The sequence below is a fragment of the Moschus berezovskii genome, chromosome 8 (genome assembly GCF_049115385.1).
Source record: "Moschus berezovskii isolate FMDL1 chromosome 8, NW_MosBer_1.0, whole genome shotgun sequence".
Taxonomy (NCBI): domain Eukaryota; kingdom Metazoa; phylum Chordata; class Mammalia; order Artiodactyla; family Moschidae; genus Moschus; species Moschus berezovskii.
Genome location: NC_142467.1, coordinates 39,813,504 through 39,829,017, shown reverse-complemented (window position 1 = coordinate 39,829,017; position 15,514 = coordinate 39,813,504). Strand labels below are relative to the sequence as shown.

The window sequence follows — 15,514 nt, the reverse complement described above, 5'->3', positions numbered from 1 at the left end:
TGAAGTGATGGGACCAGATGCCATGATCTTTGTTTTCTGAGTGTTGAGCTTCAAGCCAACCGTTTCACTTTCCTTTTTCACTTTCATCAAAAGCCTTTTGAGTTCCTCTTCACTTTCTGCCATAAGGGTGGTGTCATCTGCATATCTGAGGTTATTGATATTTCTCCCGGCAATCTTGATTCCAGCTTGTGCTTCTTCCAGCCCAGCGTTCCTCATGATGTACTCTGCATATAAGTTAAATAAGCAGGGTGACAATATACAGCCTTGACATACTCCTTTTCCTATTTGGAACCAGTCTGTTGTTCCATGTACAGTTCTGACTATTGCTTCCTGACCTGCATACAGGTTTCTCAAGAGGTAGGTCAGATGGTCTGAGATTCCCATCTCTTTCAGAATGTTCCACAGTGTATTGTGATCCACACAGTCAAAGGCTTTGGCATAGTGAATGAAGCAGAAATAGATGTTTTTCTGGAACTCTCTTGCTTTCTCCATGATCCAGTGGATGTTGGCAATTTGATCTCTGGTGCCTCTGCCTTTTCTAAAACCCGCTTGAACATCTGGGAGTTCATGGTTCACATATTGCTGAAGCCTGGCTTGGAGAATTTTGAGCATGACTTTACTCGCGTGTGAGATGAGTGCAATTGTGCGGTAGTTTGAGCATTCTTTGGCATTGCCTTTCTTTGGGATTGGAATGAAGACTGACCTTTTCCAGTCCTGTGACCACTTCTGAGTTTCCCAAATTTGCTGACATATTGAGTGCAGCACTTTCACAGCATCATCTTTCAAGATTTGAAATAGCTCAACTGGAATTCCATCACCTCCACTAGCTTTGTTCGTCGTGATGCTTTCTAAGGCCCACTTGACTTCACATTCCAAGATGTCTGGCTCCAGGTCAGCGATCACGTTATCGTGACTATCTTGGTCATGAAGATCTTTTTTGTACAGTTCTTCTGTGTATTCTTGCCACCTCTTCTTAATATCTTTTGCCTCTGTTAGGTCCATACCATTTCTGTCCTTTATCGAGCCCATCTTTGCATGAAATATTCCTTTGGAATCTCTAATTTTCTTGAAGAGATCTCTTGTTTTTCCTATTCTGTTGTTTTCCTCTATTTCTTTGCATTGATCACTGAGGATGGCTTTCTTATCTCTCCTTGCTATTCTTTGGAACTCTGAATTCAGATGCTTATATCTTTCCTTTTTTCCTTTGCTCTTCACTTCTCTTCTTTTCACAGCTATTTGTAAGGCCTCCTCAGACAGCCATTTTGCTTTTTTGCATTTCTTTTCCATGGGGATGGTCTTGGTCCCTGTCTCCTGTACAATGTCACGAACCTCCGTCCATAGTTCATCAGGCACTCTATCTATCAGATCTAGTCCCTTAAATCTATTTCTCACTTCCACTGTATAATCATAAGGGATCTGATTTAGGTCATATCTGAATGGTCTAGTGGTTGGTCACATTAGCAGCTACTAAATAAAGGAAGCAGGATTAGTCACCAAGTTGGCTCTTATAGCTTCAGCAAACTGAGTGCTGGCCTGGGAGGCAAGAAAGCCTGACCCAAGGAGCTCCTCTACAGAACCTTTTCACCCGGACAGCTCTGCCATGCCGTCCCTTGCCTGATCTCTTCCTCACTCAGGAACCTGATCACATTCTATCTTCTACTGTAATTTCCTTCAGGGTTAACACTGAACTTCTGATGCTTTTTTTTTTCCTTTAATCTCAGTCTGATGCAGAGAGAAGGATGCAAGCTTTGGAGCCAAACAATAATACTTTGAATACTCATGTTGCTTATTCATTGAATGGGTTTGGCCATGTCACAGGACCTCTCTGAACCTGTTTCCTCATATGTAAAATGGGGATATTTCCTACCTTGCATTGTTGTAAAGATTTGAGTAAGTGCACACAGAGTACCTAACAGTGCCTGCCACAGAGTAGGTCCTCTCTGAAGCGTGCTTTACCATCATCATCATCATCTCCTATGGCACTTGGCTCAGTCTAGGTTATTATTTGCTTGATTTGATTCAACTTGACTCACCCACAGTGCCTAGCATGGTGCGTTACACAGAGTAGATGCTCCTATGTATGGCTGGCTGAACTGGAAAGCGGAGAGGGGTAGAGAGGGAGTACCATGCAAAAGTGCATGACCACACTTGAGCGGTCTCTTCCCACAGGTCCCCTAAGCAGATCTCTGGACTTCCCACAGCCTTGGTCTCCCCACAGGTCAAACGCAGTGGCGTCTTCTCCTAGAGGGCTCACAGAAATGGGAGTTTGCAACATCAGAGGTTTCTAATGTAATCAGATGGATAATGAAAAGGTTCTTCTTCCCTGAGCCTTGAGTGAGTCAGAGCTCTGTGCCTGGCATTGCCCCAGGGAGTACCAAGAAAATGAAATATCCTCATGACACCTAAACAAATGGTCAATTCCATGGGTCAAATATCAGCCAGAGGGGTTAAGAGGCATCTCCAGTGAAGGGAGGAAAGGAGCAGCAGATCATGAACACAGTGCTTAGTGGAGTCCTGGTACATGGCTCCTGTTGAGGCTAATACCTGTTTGCCTTATGATGGGACGTGTGCTTTGCTTTTGTGAAAGATGCCAATAAATGACAACATGTCTGAAATCCACATCCGGACACCTCAATCAAGACATAAGTTCTCAATTAGGTAACAAACTATCTTCTTTTGTAACAAATATAAACCAAATCTGTATCTCATACTTGCTTTTTTTTTTTTTTCCTGGCCTTTTGCCACTGTAGAATGCCAGATCGGCTAAGTTTTCACACTGCCTCTGGTTGCTGTGATAGACACAGTCTCTGTAAATTCAGTGTGTGTTGCTGGCTCTTCAATAGCTGGTAAAATTAACACCCAGGGAAGTGGGAAATGGGCCGCCACAATCAAAATGTGGACTTCAAACTTGCTTGTCACTTGCCCCACTCTTTCCCTCCCACATCCCTGACTTTGTGCTAATTGCCAGCTTTCTGCCAACTTACTGGCGTTCTCTTCCTCCTCCTACTCTTGCCTTGGGAATTAACCAGTTCAAGAGAAGCGCCATCATCCTAGACTTGAAGATACATGAAGATGATGGGACCCACCCCCACTATGGATGATGCATGGGAGAAGGGGGCAGCAAGGTTGCTGTCAGAGGCCACTTTATCCAGCAAAGGAAGCTGACCACTGGAAACTAGAAAACTTCAAAAGACCATCTAGCCCAGGCCCTATCTCCAGACAGACTAGTACATGAGCCACCCAAGACAAAGGACAGTCTCTCCTCTTTACAAGGACCGCTGGCAGAGGCCTGCCTAAGCTGTCCCCATCTCACATCTCACTGTATAAGTCATGAGTAGCTGCCATGTGTGGCTTCCCTCTGCTCTGTGGGCCAGGGAAATGGAGTTTGAGAACCAGCTCTGCACCTGAGTAGTTATGGGAGTTCACCAACTTCCTCTACCTCCTGCATTACCTCCAAAATGAGAAAATGGGCAAGTGAAGATTCTGCCAGCTCTGGAAGACCTGAATCACTATAAACCTGTGAATCTCTTATTTTAAAATCTTCAAATACAACTTAAGCCAGTTTAATTGAATTAGAAAAAGTGTTTTCAGGGCTCTCTCAACCACAGATTCCTTAATCTTAGGGAACTCCTTGAAATTCTATATTTTATGCATTTGAGAGTCTGTAAATTTTGGTGGGAGAAGAGTAAATACTTAGATAGGTGTACAATATCCCCTAAAAGAGATTAGGGACCCACCTCTAGGATGAAGAACTGAAGTGTAAATCATCTTGAGTGGTTTCCCGGTTCCCCATCCCTGAACACCAGGCTATAGTGATTATCAAGGGCAGGAAGTAGGAAGATGCAGGATTCTGGATGAGAATAAAAGAAAGCATCAGGCTTTACTTTTCAATCTCCAGCTATCACTACCCATTGCTCTGCTGCATGTCTGCTAGCCATACAACCTCAGGAATGCACTAACTCTCTCTGAATCATGGTTTTCTCAGCTTTCAGTGGAGCGTGGTATGCTTCTCTTAAAGGCTGTTGTGAAGAATAAAGGAAATTGAGTAAATGCTTGACTATCAGTGGAAACTCAACAAATGTAAGTTTCTTCCCACCACTAGTGGCTCGGATCCCAAAATTGACTATTTCGAAGATAGCTCCATTTATAACAATCAATTAACCCTTATCTCAAATGTAAATTGGTATAGTTACTATAGAAAACAATAAGGAGGTTCCTCAAAAAATTAAAAATAGAGGTACTATATCACCCAGCAATCCTGCTTCTGGGTATATATCCAAAGCAAATGAAGACAGGATCTCAAAGAGATATCTGTACACCCATGTTCAGTGCAGCATTATTCACAAGAGCCAAGGCATGGAAATAAGTGTCCATTACTGATGGATGGATGAAGAAGATTGATATATATATACAGAATGGAATATTACTCAGCCAAGATAAAGAAAGAAACCCTGCCATTTGCAACAATATGGATAAAACTTGAGGCCATTGTGCTAAGGGAAATAAGTCACACAGAGAAAGGCAAATACTACTTGATATCACTTATATATGAATATCAAAAAAAAAAAAACCTCATAGAAAGAGAGTTAAGCAGTGGTTACCATGGGCTGGCAGGGAAGGACTGGGTGGGGAGATGTTGGTCAAAGGATACAAACTTCCAGTTATAAGATGAATAAGTTCTGAGGATCTAATGTACAGTATGGTGATTGTAGTTAGTAATACTATATTATATACTTGAAAGTTGCTAAGAGAGCAGATTTTAAATGTCTCACCACAAAAAAAGAAATGGTGATTATGTGACATGTTGGAGGTATTAGCTAACACTATGATAGCAATCATTTTTCAATTTATAAGTGTCTCAAATAAACTTACATAATGTGTATATGTCAGTTATACCTCAATAAAGCTGGGGTGGGAATTCACCCCCTTCTTTCTTCTGGGGGAAAAGCGTGACATAGCAGCTAAATGCTCAGCTTTGGAGAGACGTGCATTTGAGTTCAGTTCCCAAATTCTCTGCTTGATGGACGTGTGAATATAGGCAAAGAGTTCAATTTTGCTGCACCTTGGTGTCCCATCTACAGAATGAAATGGTTATGAGAATAGTCTATCTTTCCTAGTGTTGTGAGAAAATATGAAAAGTACTTAGCACGCTGTCTGGGACTGGGACATATGGGTAAACGTTAACCAACAGGAGGCTCTCCTGCAGCATCCTTAGCCACACCTTCTCTCCTAAGTACCATTCATCCACCTTGGGGAGTGTGTCTCTATAGCTGAATGTCCAACATGGATATCAGGCAGAAACGGGGGGCGGGATGAACAAATAATACGGATTCTCCAAGTCCCCTCCCTAATACCCCCACTGCCACCCCCAGTTAGCCTACAGTTTGTTGCCATTTCTTTCAGGCCGTGACTCAAACACCACTTTAGTAAAATCCTGAGCACCCAGATAAAATTTCAAATGTGCCCCCAAACCATTCCATTTCTGCAACCTTGCTTTATTTTCTGTTACACCTGTCCACCTAGGGCACAATCTCAGAATTTGCCGACTTGTCAGTCTCGTCCCACTAGAATGTAAGCTCCCCAAGGACAGAGGGGTCTTTATCTACCTGGTTCAGCTGCTATACCCACAGCGCCTGGAAGAGAACCCAGGGCAGACAGAGGATGCCCGATTAACAATCTGTTTAATGAATGAGTGGGTGGGTGAGTGAATGAATGCCAAGAAGCGTCCCACCAGAAAGGCTGCACAGGGCGGGAAGAATGGGGGTTGGTCTCAGACCCGACTCAAGGCCCTCTAACCTGCTTAGCCATGGAATTCTGCCTCTTTTAGGTTCCACACAAGTTGCACAGCCCCTTAAACCTGGGTGCTCACTCCAGACCCCCCCTCATTTTGAAACTGCGCGGTGAACAGGAGGGAAAAGAACCCCAGAGCGCCACCCGGGGGGAGCGGGGACGGAGGGCAGGGGGGATCCCCACGCTGAGGTCGCCCTACCCCGCCCCGCTCACTGCACAGCCCCCCGGCTTGCCCCCCGGGGGCGGCGGGGGCGCAGCCGGCCTCGGGGCTCAGCCGGGTGGCGGCGTCGGGGCTGCGGGCGCCTTCGCTGGACCCGCATTGCCCCCTAGTGCCGCGCGGAGTCAGGGCGCCGGGCTCCCCCGCCTGATGTCACCGCCGTGCAGTCAGCCCAGAGGCGGCTCATTGAAAGCAGACCCTCCTCGGCGCTGGCTGGGCGGAGGCGCCGCTGTCCGCAGACCCGCCGCGGACCCGGCAGAGCCGGGCGCCCCCTGCCCCGCCACCCTCTCCTGCCCGCCGCTCCCCGCGAGCCCGGCCTGGAGCGCCTGACGCGGACCATTAAACTTGGAGCTGCCGCCTCGTCCCTTCGCTCCTGCTCCTCCCTCTGACAGGCGAGCGAGCGGCTCGGTGCAGGCAGGAGACGTGCTGCCGGGCTGGGCTGCCCGGGGGAGATGACTTCTCGCCAGGAGGGCACCTCTGGGAAGAAGACCACGGGGGAAGCAAAGTTTCAGGGCAGCTGAATAGCCTTCCCCGCAGCCTTCTGAGCCCTGTCACCCCCCTGGCTATGGAGGGCGGACTCTAAAATGAATCCCGATCTGGACACCGGCCACAACACATCAGCACCTGCCCACTGGGGAGAGTTGAAAAATGCCAACTTCACTGGACCCAACCAGACCTCGACCAACTCTACACTGCCTCAGCTGGACATCACCAGGGCCATCTCCGTGGGCCTGGTGCTGGGCGCCTTCATCCTCTTTGCCATCGTGGGCAACATCCTAGTCATCTTGTCTGTGGCCTGCAACCGTCACCTGCGGACGCCCACCAACTACTTCATCGTCAACCTGGCCATTGCCGACCTGCTGCTAAGCTTCACCGTTCTGCCCTTCTCTGCTGCCCTGGAGGTGCTTGGCTACTGGGTGCTGGGCCGGATCTTCTGTGACATCTGGGCCGCCGTGGATGTCCTGTGCTGCACAGCCTCCATTCTGAGCCTGTGCGCCATCTCCATCGACCGCTACATTGGGGTGCGCTACTCTCTGCAGTACCCATCACTGGTCACCAGGAGGAAGGCCATCTTGGCGCTCCTTGGTGTCTGGGTCTTGTCCACAGTCATCTCCATTGGGCCTCTTCTTGGGTGGAAGGAGCCGGCACCCAACGATGACAGGGAATGTGGGGTCACCGAAGAACCCTTCTACGCCCTCTTCTCCTCCCTGGGCTCCTTCTACATCCCTCTGGCGGTCATTCTGGTCATGTACTGCCGCGTCTACATCGTTGCCAAAAGGACCACCAAGAACCTGGAGGCTGGAGTCATGAAGGAGATGTCCAACTCCAAGGAGCTGACCTTGAGGATCCACTCCAAGAACTTTCACGAGGATACCCTCAGCAGTACCAAGGCCAAGGGCCATAACCCCAGGAGTTCCATAGCTGTCAAACTTTTTAAGTTCTCCCGGGAAAAGAAAGCAGCCAAGACCTTGGGCATTGTGGTCGGCATGTTCATCTTGTGTTGGTTACCCTTCTTCATCGCTCTACCACTTGGTAAGTTGGGGACTGGCCGAGGGGAACTGGGCATCCTCAGCTTTGGGGATTACTGATGAGCTTACTATAAAGTTTTCGTGGGTTTTGGGTTTTTTTATGCAGTTTGTCTGTGTTTGGAGGCTGGGGAATATTGTTTGTTCTGCAAAGGCTTTGCAGATTGGCTAGCTGGCTAAGAACCAACTCAGGTGTTAGCAGAACACGCTAAGGGGAGGTACAAGTTACTCGAAATAGCACCATGGGATGAAAATCTGGTATGTGGAATGACTCATTCAACAGCCTTGGTTTAATAATTAAAAAGGACACTGGACTTGAACATCATACCAGCATTATTTCAGTTGTAATGATGTGTCGGCTAAGGCAGTGTCTGTCACTAATGCAGCATACAAAATAGTTTGTAGTTACCGCAGACACGGCATTTGGGAAGCAGGGAGGCAGCTCGGACACGGGAAGGCAGTTTTCATTCAGCATTTCCAGGGCTTTTGCAGAGACCCACGGTCCTCTAAAGCTTTGCAGAGGCTGCGTTCTGCCCCATCCCTTACCACTTCCTCTCACCGCCACGTACTCCCTACATTATGAGTTAGTAAGGGCATTTTATGCCTCACACCCCCAACCAACCTTAATATAAAGCTTTGAGATTTGAAAGAGAAGGATGATGGTCAGAGGGTCACCCAAAAATATCCCCAAATGTCCCAAACTCTGGTGATTGATGGAATGCCCAGAATTAAATTACAGTTGCCCCTCACCTTCAGCTGCTAGACACCAAATCCTGCTGGTATGAAACTGAGCCCTTCCTATTCTATAAACTTGTGCCCATCTCCATTTGACTGGGGAGTCCTACTAAGTGAGTTGTTCAAAACGCTACCTGACTTCCTCTAAGGATGAAACCGAGGTATGGTTAGGAGGTAAACCTAGAAGGGGATACTGTGGCATCCTGCCCACATAGCTCAGGAAACACTTGTCCCTTCTCTGAGGCAGTGATCTGCTTTAGTTTCTCTTCCTGTCCCTGGGGGACGCTCCAGAAAATGAATGGAGGGAGGCGATCATGGCAGTCATGTGCTGTGATATCAGAAGAGGCCACGGCTGCTACGTGCCATGGACCACTAATGCTGCAGTCACACCAGGGGCTCAGCTGGAACCAAACATAACCAATCCCTCAAGTCACGAAAATCCTAAAGACACACTGCTTCCAAAAGAAAGAACCAAATAGAAAGAGGGCAAGCAGACGTCAGGAGTTTCCGTTTGAGAATGACAAAGAAAAAGAGCTGTTTAACCTACTCTCATATTGTAATTTCTAAGGCGAGCTTTTGAGCTAGTGCCTTTCAGAAATATTTTCATTGTGTTGAGCAGAGAGGGTTTGTAGCTCTATACCCAGGAGCGGTCACATCCGACTGCCCAGCTTTCTTTTCTTTCCTGAGGTCTCAGGGCCCTTCTGCAGGCCTGTCCAGCTAAAGTGGATGACTGCTAAAGTTCACACTGCACTGGACCATACAAAGATCATGGTCACACATGGGGTGATTTGGCTACTAATTAGCCATGTGACCTTGGGCAAATGATGACTGCTGTGTGAGCCTCAGTTTCTTCATCTGTAAAGTAGGGCTAATTACTATTTGTTCCATGGGGTTTGTGCTAGTGCATGGAAAGGACTTAATACAGTGTTTAGTACATAGCAAATGCTCAATTAAAGGTATAATCCTATACCTGTTATTAAAGGCTCAGAAGGGAACTATTGACTAGATCGCATCCTTTCTTTCTTCTTCCCCTGATCCTCAACTGACAGAGGCTGTGACCAGAGCATCCTCAGGAAAGACAAGTTCCCAGCAAGATGCGGGAATGGATCACAGTTGCAGACTTTCACTTTAGGGGCAAGGGAAACAAATGAAAAGGCTGCCAATATGTTCCAATGAAAAGAGCACTGCTCTGAGGGTCAGGAGCAGTAGAGCATGTATGTGAGCTTTGCCATCAGTTAGCTCTGTGACCCTAGGTGTGTTGCTTTACCTTCTGGGCTTCAGGTCTCACTTCCAGGGAACACCGAGGGCTGGACCAAATCAAGGGCTCTCAAACTTTAATAAAGATCAGAATCATTTGTGGATCTTAATAAAAATTCAGCTTTTAAGGCCTAATCCATAGAGAAGCTAATTCAGTAAATCTCAGGAATCACATGTTTAACCAGCCTACCACCAGGCTTTGAGAAGCACCAGCCAGGGGATCTCTCAGTTCCCTTTAGCCTCCAGCCTCCTGGACACCAAGATTTTTAAACACTGCACAGGTTAGCACTTCCCCACCAACACGGTGGTACAGGACAATGTGGCTGCTGTCTGCATTCTGCTCTTCACGCCCACCCTCAGTTTTTCTCTCCCTTATACTCTTTCAACTTCTGCCCTCTTTCTGTCCATCCTTTTCTGAGATCTTATCTTCCTAACCCCTCAGGTCCTTGGCTTCCATGCCACAGAAAGTGAGGCATTCTTGCCACCCAGAGATTTATCAGAGCTTGTTTCTCTTCTGCTTGACTTGAACACTTTCTGGCCGGCCGTTGTCTTCCCAGTGTGCTGTCCCTGAGCAGACTCCATCCACACGCTTCTCCCCAGGACCTCCAGTCCCTGGCGGGTAAGGAATGTGGACTCCAGGCATTGAGTTTGGGATGGACTTCAAAAGTTACTCAAGAGTTTCAAACAGAGAAGGTACTTGATTAACATGTTCTTACTAATTTAGAAAGAGCATCTGAGCAAAATGGAGATATGGACTTTTACTTCCTCTGAGTTCAGATAACACACAAATAAAAGTAACGTGATGTAGAACAATAATTCCTTTGGAATCTGAAGCAGATTCCAAATTCTAAATTTTCCATGGAAGGCTTTTCACTCTGAAGAGGAGAAAGCAGATCTGGGGGGAGACAGCGGCTGGCAAACAGAGAAGTCCAGGTAGGAGTAGACTTCCAGTGGTGATAGACAGCCAGGTGCCTGGGCGGCACCAGATTTCTGTCTCTGTGTTTTTCTTCTCCATGGGAGAGGAGGGTTTGGATTCCTCCTGGGAAGGAAATAGCTTTGCCCCCTACAGGGTCCTGGTTAGGGGTTCCATTTGTTTTCTTTCCTCCCTTATTTTTATTTTGGAGAGCATGGTTAGACTGCCTGCAGAGACAGGCCTCCTATCTCCTGTGGAGCCCTCCCTACCTGTAACACCCTCCCTATCTCCTCCCCACCCTTTCCCTGTGGCTTCAACAGAGTTGGGCCAGGGACCAGCTCTCACTTACTCAGGAGCAGGGATGGATCCACCAAACAAGAACGCCTTTATTCAGCCCCTGGAATCAGTCCACAGAGAGACAGGAAATAATTGGAATATAATATAGCAGCATTTCTACTTGATGGGCCATGTGCAAGATGTCCAAGCAGTCTTCAGCTGCCTGGCATTATAATGAAGGCCAACTCCCACCCGCCTGGGGTGGTCAGGGTTCAAGAAGTGCCTGGGCTATTGAGGGATGTGCATTGCCCTGGGGAGGGTGGGGGGAGGGGGTTAAGATGGGCGTGGGGGTGGGTAGCAGGAAGCGCTGGGCAGCCAACTGGTAGCTGAGCTTGGTGTGTTGTTTAGAAAACACTGGAACCTTGCCTCGCTCCAAATCTTTCTTCCGTCTTTTAAAATGCTGAAAGGCACCAGGAAGCCATTATTGAACTAACTGCTTTCCCCTCCAAATAAATGAAGGTCAATTTCAAAGAAACAGTTGTGCTCTCTGTAGTACTGGAACCAAATCAGAATCCTTCTGTCCATTGATTTGTTTCTCCAGTCCTCTCATTCAGATCAGGCCTGATGAATTTCTGCCTCCCACAGGGAGGGTGGGGGTCTCAGGGATGACTCAGGATGGGGCCACCCTGACAAACACATGAAATTTCTGGTTCTGAGGTTTCAAAATACAGGGATTTGAGTTGCTCACAAGGAAAGTAACTGGGTTTGAGTGAGGGGAATTTTACACACAGGGAATCCTTCCTAGGGGCTCCCCAGGTGGCCCTAGTGGTAAAGAACCCAACTGCTGGTGCAGGAAACAGAAGAGACCTGGGTTTGACCCCTGGGTCAGGAAGATCCCCTGGAGAAGGGCGTGGCAACCCACTCCACTTCTTGCCTGGAGAATCCCATGGATGGAGGAGCCTGGTAGGCTACAGTCCTTAGGGTTGCAAAGAGTCAGACACCAGAGAAGCAACTTATATGCATTCAACCCTTCCTAGAAAAGCGATATCTCACTGAAGGAAAATATATTCAACCACTTCTGAAATCATTAATGAAGACTTCCTAAAGCACCTACTATGTACTAGACACTGTACTAATCCCTGGGTTCTTGAGCCAAAGCAAACATGGTCCCTGCCTGCAGGAGACACATAGCCCAGGGAGGTCGTGTTATCACAGAGCACATACTGTGTACCAAGCATTCTGCTAGACCCTCTACAGACATTATCCCACTAATCCTCTCAGCCGCCCTGACAGGGGAGCTCCTTCTTGACAGAAGATACTGAAACTCGGAGTGGTTAGACTTCTTGCCCAAATTCACACAGCAAGTAAATGGTAGAGACAAAACTTGAATCCGTGTCTGTCAGAACAGGTACTTACCTGGTCCAGTGCACGAAGGAGATGTCTGAGCTTTTTGCTTTCTGGTCCCAACCTGCTCTCATAGCAAATGTTCTCCAGGAACCCCAGAGCCACCTTGTCAAAAGCGGATTATTCTAGTTCTGTTACAAAACCCTGTTTCAAAACCTTCTATTCCCTTTTCACCTCTGAAAAAGATTGACTCATAAAATATTAGAGAAGATCATCCACATTCTTGTTCAAGGCTAGGCCTTCTCTTACCTCCTGTACTGTGTAGGATATGGGTCTCTCTATGCTGGGCATCTAGTCACCCCAACCAGGAAGAAAAAGTGGGATCTTGACCTTCATCTGGAAACCTGGTTCCACATCTTTATCATGCATTCATCATTCACTAAGTAATTATATATTTACTGGAAGCCTACTAGGTCCGGGCATTGTGCTACAGATCCAATGGTGAGCAAAGCACCTGTGTTCCATGTTCTCATAGAATTTAGTTCTAGTGGGGAACATAGGTAATCTGAAAAATACATGCAAATAAACATAAATGACTTGAAGAAAAGGGGTGTGCTGCTATTAGGAGTATACACCAGGAATCAGTATATCACAGGGGTTCCTGAGTGGCATTTAAGCAGAACCCTGAACAGTTTGGAAGAGTTAATTCAGTGACAAAGCAGGTAGAAGAAGAGAGCTCCAGTCAGAAGGAAGGGCACACCTGAAAGTCCTGAGGCAGGAGCTGGCAAGGAACTAACAGAGCCTAGAGAATAGAGGGCCTGCAGGTACGAATCAAGGCTGGAGGTGTGGGCAGAGGCCAGGCCTTGAGGGGGCTTTTAAGCCACATTAAGGATTTTAGGTTTTATGATAAATTGCACCAGCCACTACTAAAGGATTTGAAGCCAACAAGGCATACAGTATGAATTATGTGTTTAAAAGATGACTCAGGCAGCCACATGGGGCACAGAGCAGAGATGGGGCAGTTAGAACATAATCCCAGTGAGAGCTAATGGTAATTTAGACTAGGCTGGTGGCAGTCAAGGTGGAAGGAAGACGGTTCAGGGACTCGGGGATGGATTGGTTATGATACAGGAGAGCAAGAGATGTGTCTGGAATATTCTTGAGCTTACGAGGTGAAACACAACCAAGAAAATTTCTCCCAGGATCTCCTCAAACCCCGTTTATCAGGGCTCACAAGACACCATGCTAGGAGTGACGTGCCAGACACTCTTGTGAGTTGAGTAGGGGCTTCCCTGGTGGCTCAGACAGTAAAGAATCTGTCTGTAATGCAGGAGACTAGGGTTCAGTCCCTGGGTTGGGAAGATCCCCTGGAGAAGGGAATGGCTACCCACTCCGGTATTCTTGCCTGGAGAATTCCACGCACAGAGGAGCCTGGCAGGCCACAGTCCATGAGGTTCCAAAGAGTCAGACACAACTGAGCAACTAATACTTATGAGTTGAGTAGACAAAATGTCCCAACCCAAAAGTCAGAACCCATGACCATCAGCAAACCCAGATGCTCAGTAGAAACATCTGGCAGGGAACTGCTTTCAAACACACAGACTGTTGGAATTCCCCTTACAGACCCTTTGTATCAGACTCTCTCATATGGGACCATGAGTCTCAATTTTGAACCAGTTCCCACAGGCAATTATGTCACCAGCATAGCACAGTCCTCCCTGTGCCTGGTACCTGGAATGGATACTCCATGGGGAGCCAAGAAAGTTTGGTCAAACTTCACTCAGTGTAGCCAGAAGCATCCTCAATCCTGCCCAGTCCTTCAGGCCAGTCCATATGGCAGAAGATTGGCGAGAAGGTGAATTCTTCAAACTAGAGCCTCCCTGGAGAAGGCGAGTTGAGTGAGCACTGTGGAAGCAGGTCTCCAGAGTAGCAGGTACACTGCTCAACACTGAATATTCTGTGCAGCTTATAATTCTCTCAGCCTCTCTGCAGAGCCAGCATCATCACCCTGTCTAGAGTTCAGAGAGGTTCATTAAATTTCCCAAGGTCGCACAGCTAGTAAATGGAGTCTATCAGACTCCGTATTTGGCACTCAATAAACCTTTGTTAGGAGAAGGCAATGGCACCCCACTCCAGTACTCTTGCCTGGAAAATCCCATGGACAGAGGAACCTGGTAGGCTGCAGCCCTGGGGTTGCTAAGAGTTGGACACGACTGAGCGACTTCACTTTCACTTTTCACTTTCATGCATTGGAGAAGGAAATGGCAACCCACTCCAGTGTTCTTGCCTGGAGAATCCCAGGGACAGGGGAGCCTGGTGGGCTGCCGTCTATGGGGTCGCACAGAGTTGGACACGACTGAAGTGACTTAGCAGCAGCAGTGGCAGCAAACATTTGTTATATTATTCTTGCTGTTACTACAGTACTTCCAGACATTTGTCTGAGGTCTAGTGCCCATGAGTGATAAAATTTTTACTGTCTCACGACAAAAAATGGGAAAAAAGTTAGGAAAATTCTGTTTTTCCAAATGTACTCAATATAAATGACTGCTCTTTTATTCTAAAGACTATGTCTTATTTTGGGAAACTGAAATAGCATTTCTTTAATGGAATGATGGTGATGAGTGGTGATGATGGTCACTGTGTGTGTGTGTGTGTGTGTGTGTGTGTGGGCGCGCGAGCGCGCATGCGTGCAGTGTTCTACTTAACAAGATAAAAAATTGGTAACCCTATGTTTGTCCCCACCAAATTTTTTTTGAAATTTCTCTGTTTCTTAAAGTCTTAGAATCATGGAAAACACTGTGATGATTAGACATGAAAAATATTTGTGGAAGAAAGGAGGAGGATGATTTATCCTCTCAGTGAGGGATAAACAAATTAGCCTCAGCTTTGCTGTAAGAGTCAGAGGCCTGGGGCAGGAATTGAGGACGGGAAGGATGATGTGTGTAGGGTCATGATTGTCAGATATGATAGTTTGGGGGCCATTTGTGAAAGCACCCAGTACTGCTGGGATGAAAGAGAGCACAGAAATGCCAGCGTGTGTGTGTGTAGCTGCAGCGCCATCACAGATGGCCCTCGTCAGATCTGTAATGCAGGCGATGCCTTTACCTGAGTGTGTGTGGCTCATAAAAATAACGGATGGCCGTCAGGCCACACTGGGAAATTGCTTTCTCCCACATCTGCAGGATGTTTCCGCAGTCACTGTGCTCCCTAACCATGTCTGCTAATAATAATACTAATAGCTCCATTTATTAGGTCTTGCCGTGTGCCTGGCTTACACCGCAGTAAGAGTGCTTTCCATGCATTCTCTCATTCACTCCTCTCCAGAGACTTATCAAGTGGATACTACTGTTGTCTTAATTTTACAGATGAGGAAACTGGAGAGATTTCAATTTCTTCAGAGAGATTGAGTGATTTGCCTCAAGCTACCCAGCTGATTGAGGTTTCCCTGGTGGCTCA

At 47.2% G+C, this 15,514-nt stretch overlaps 1 protein-coding gene across 1 annotated transcript in view; it reads left to right on the top strand.

The window, feature by feature from the left end:
- The first annotated feature begins 6,468 nt into the window (after positions 1–6,468).
- Positions 6,469–15,514, top strand: part of ADRA1B (adrenoceptor alpha 1B) — a 60,835-nt gene continuing 51,789 nt past the window's right edge. The window contains exon 1 of the mRNA XM_055429816.2: positions 6,469–7,540. Coding sequence (XP_055285791.2) covers positions 6,592–7,540 — 949 coding nt within the window. The 5' untranslated portion in view covers positions 6,469–6,591. The remainder of the gene's footprint in view (positions 7,541–15,514) is intronic.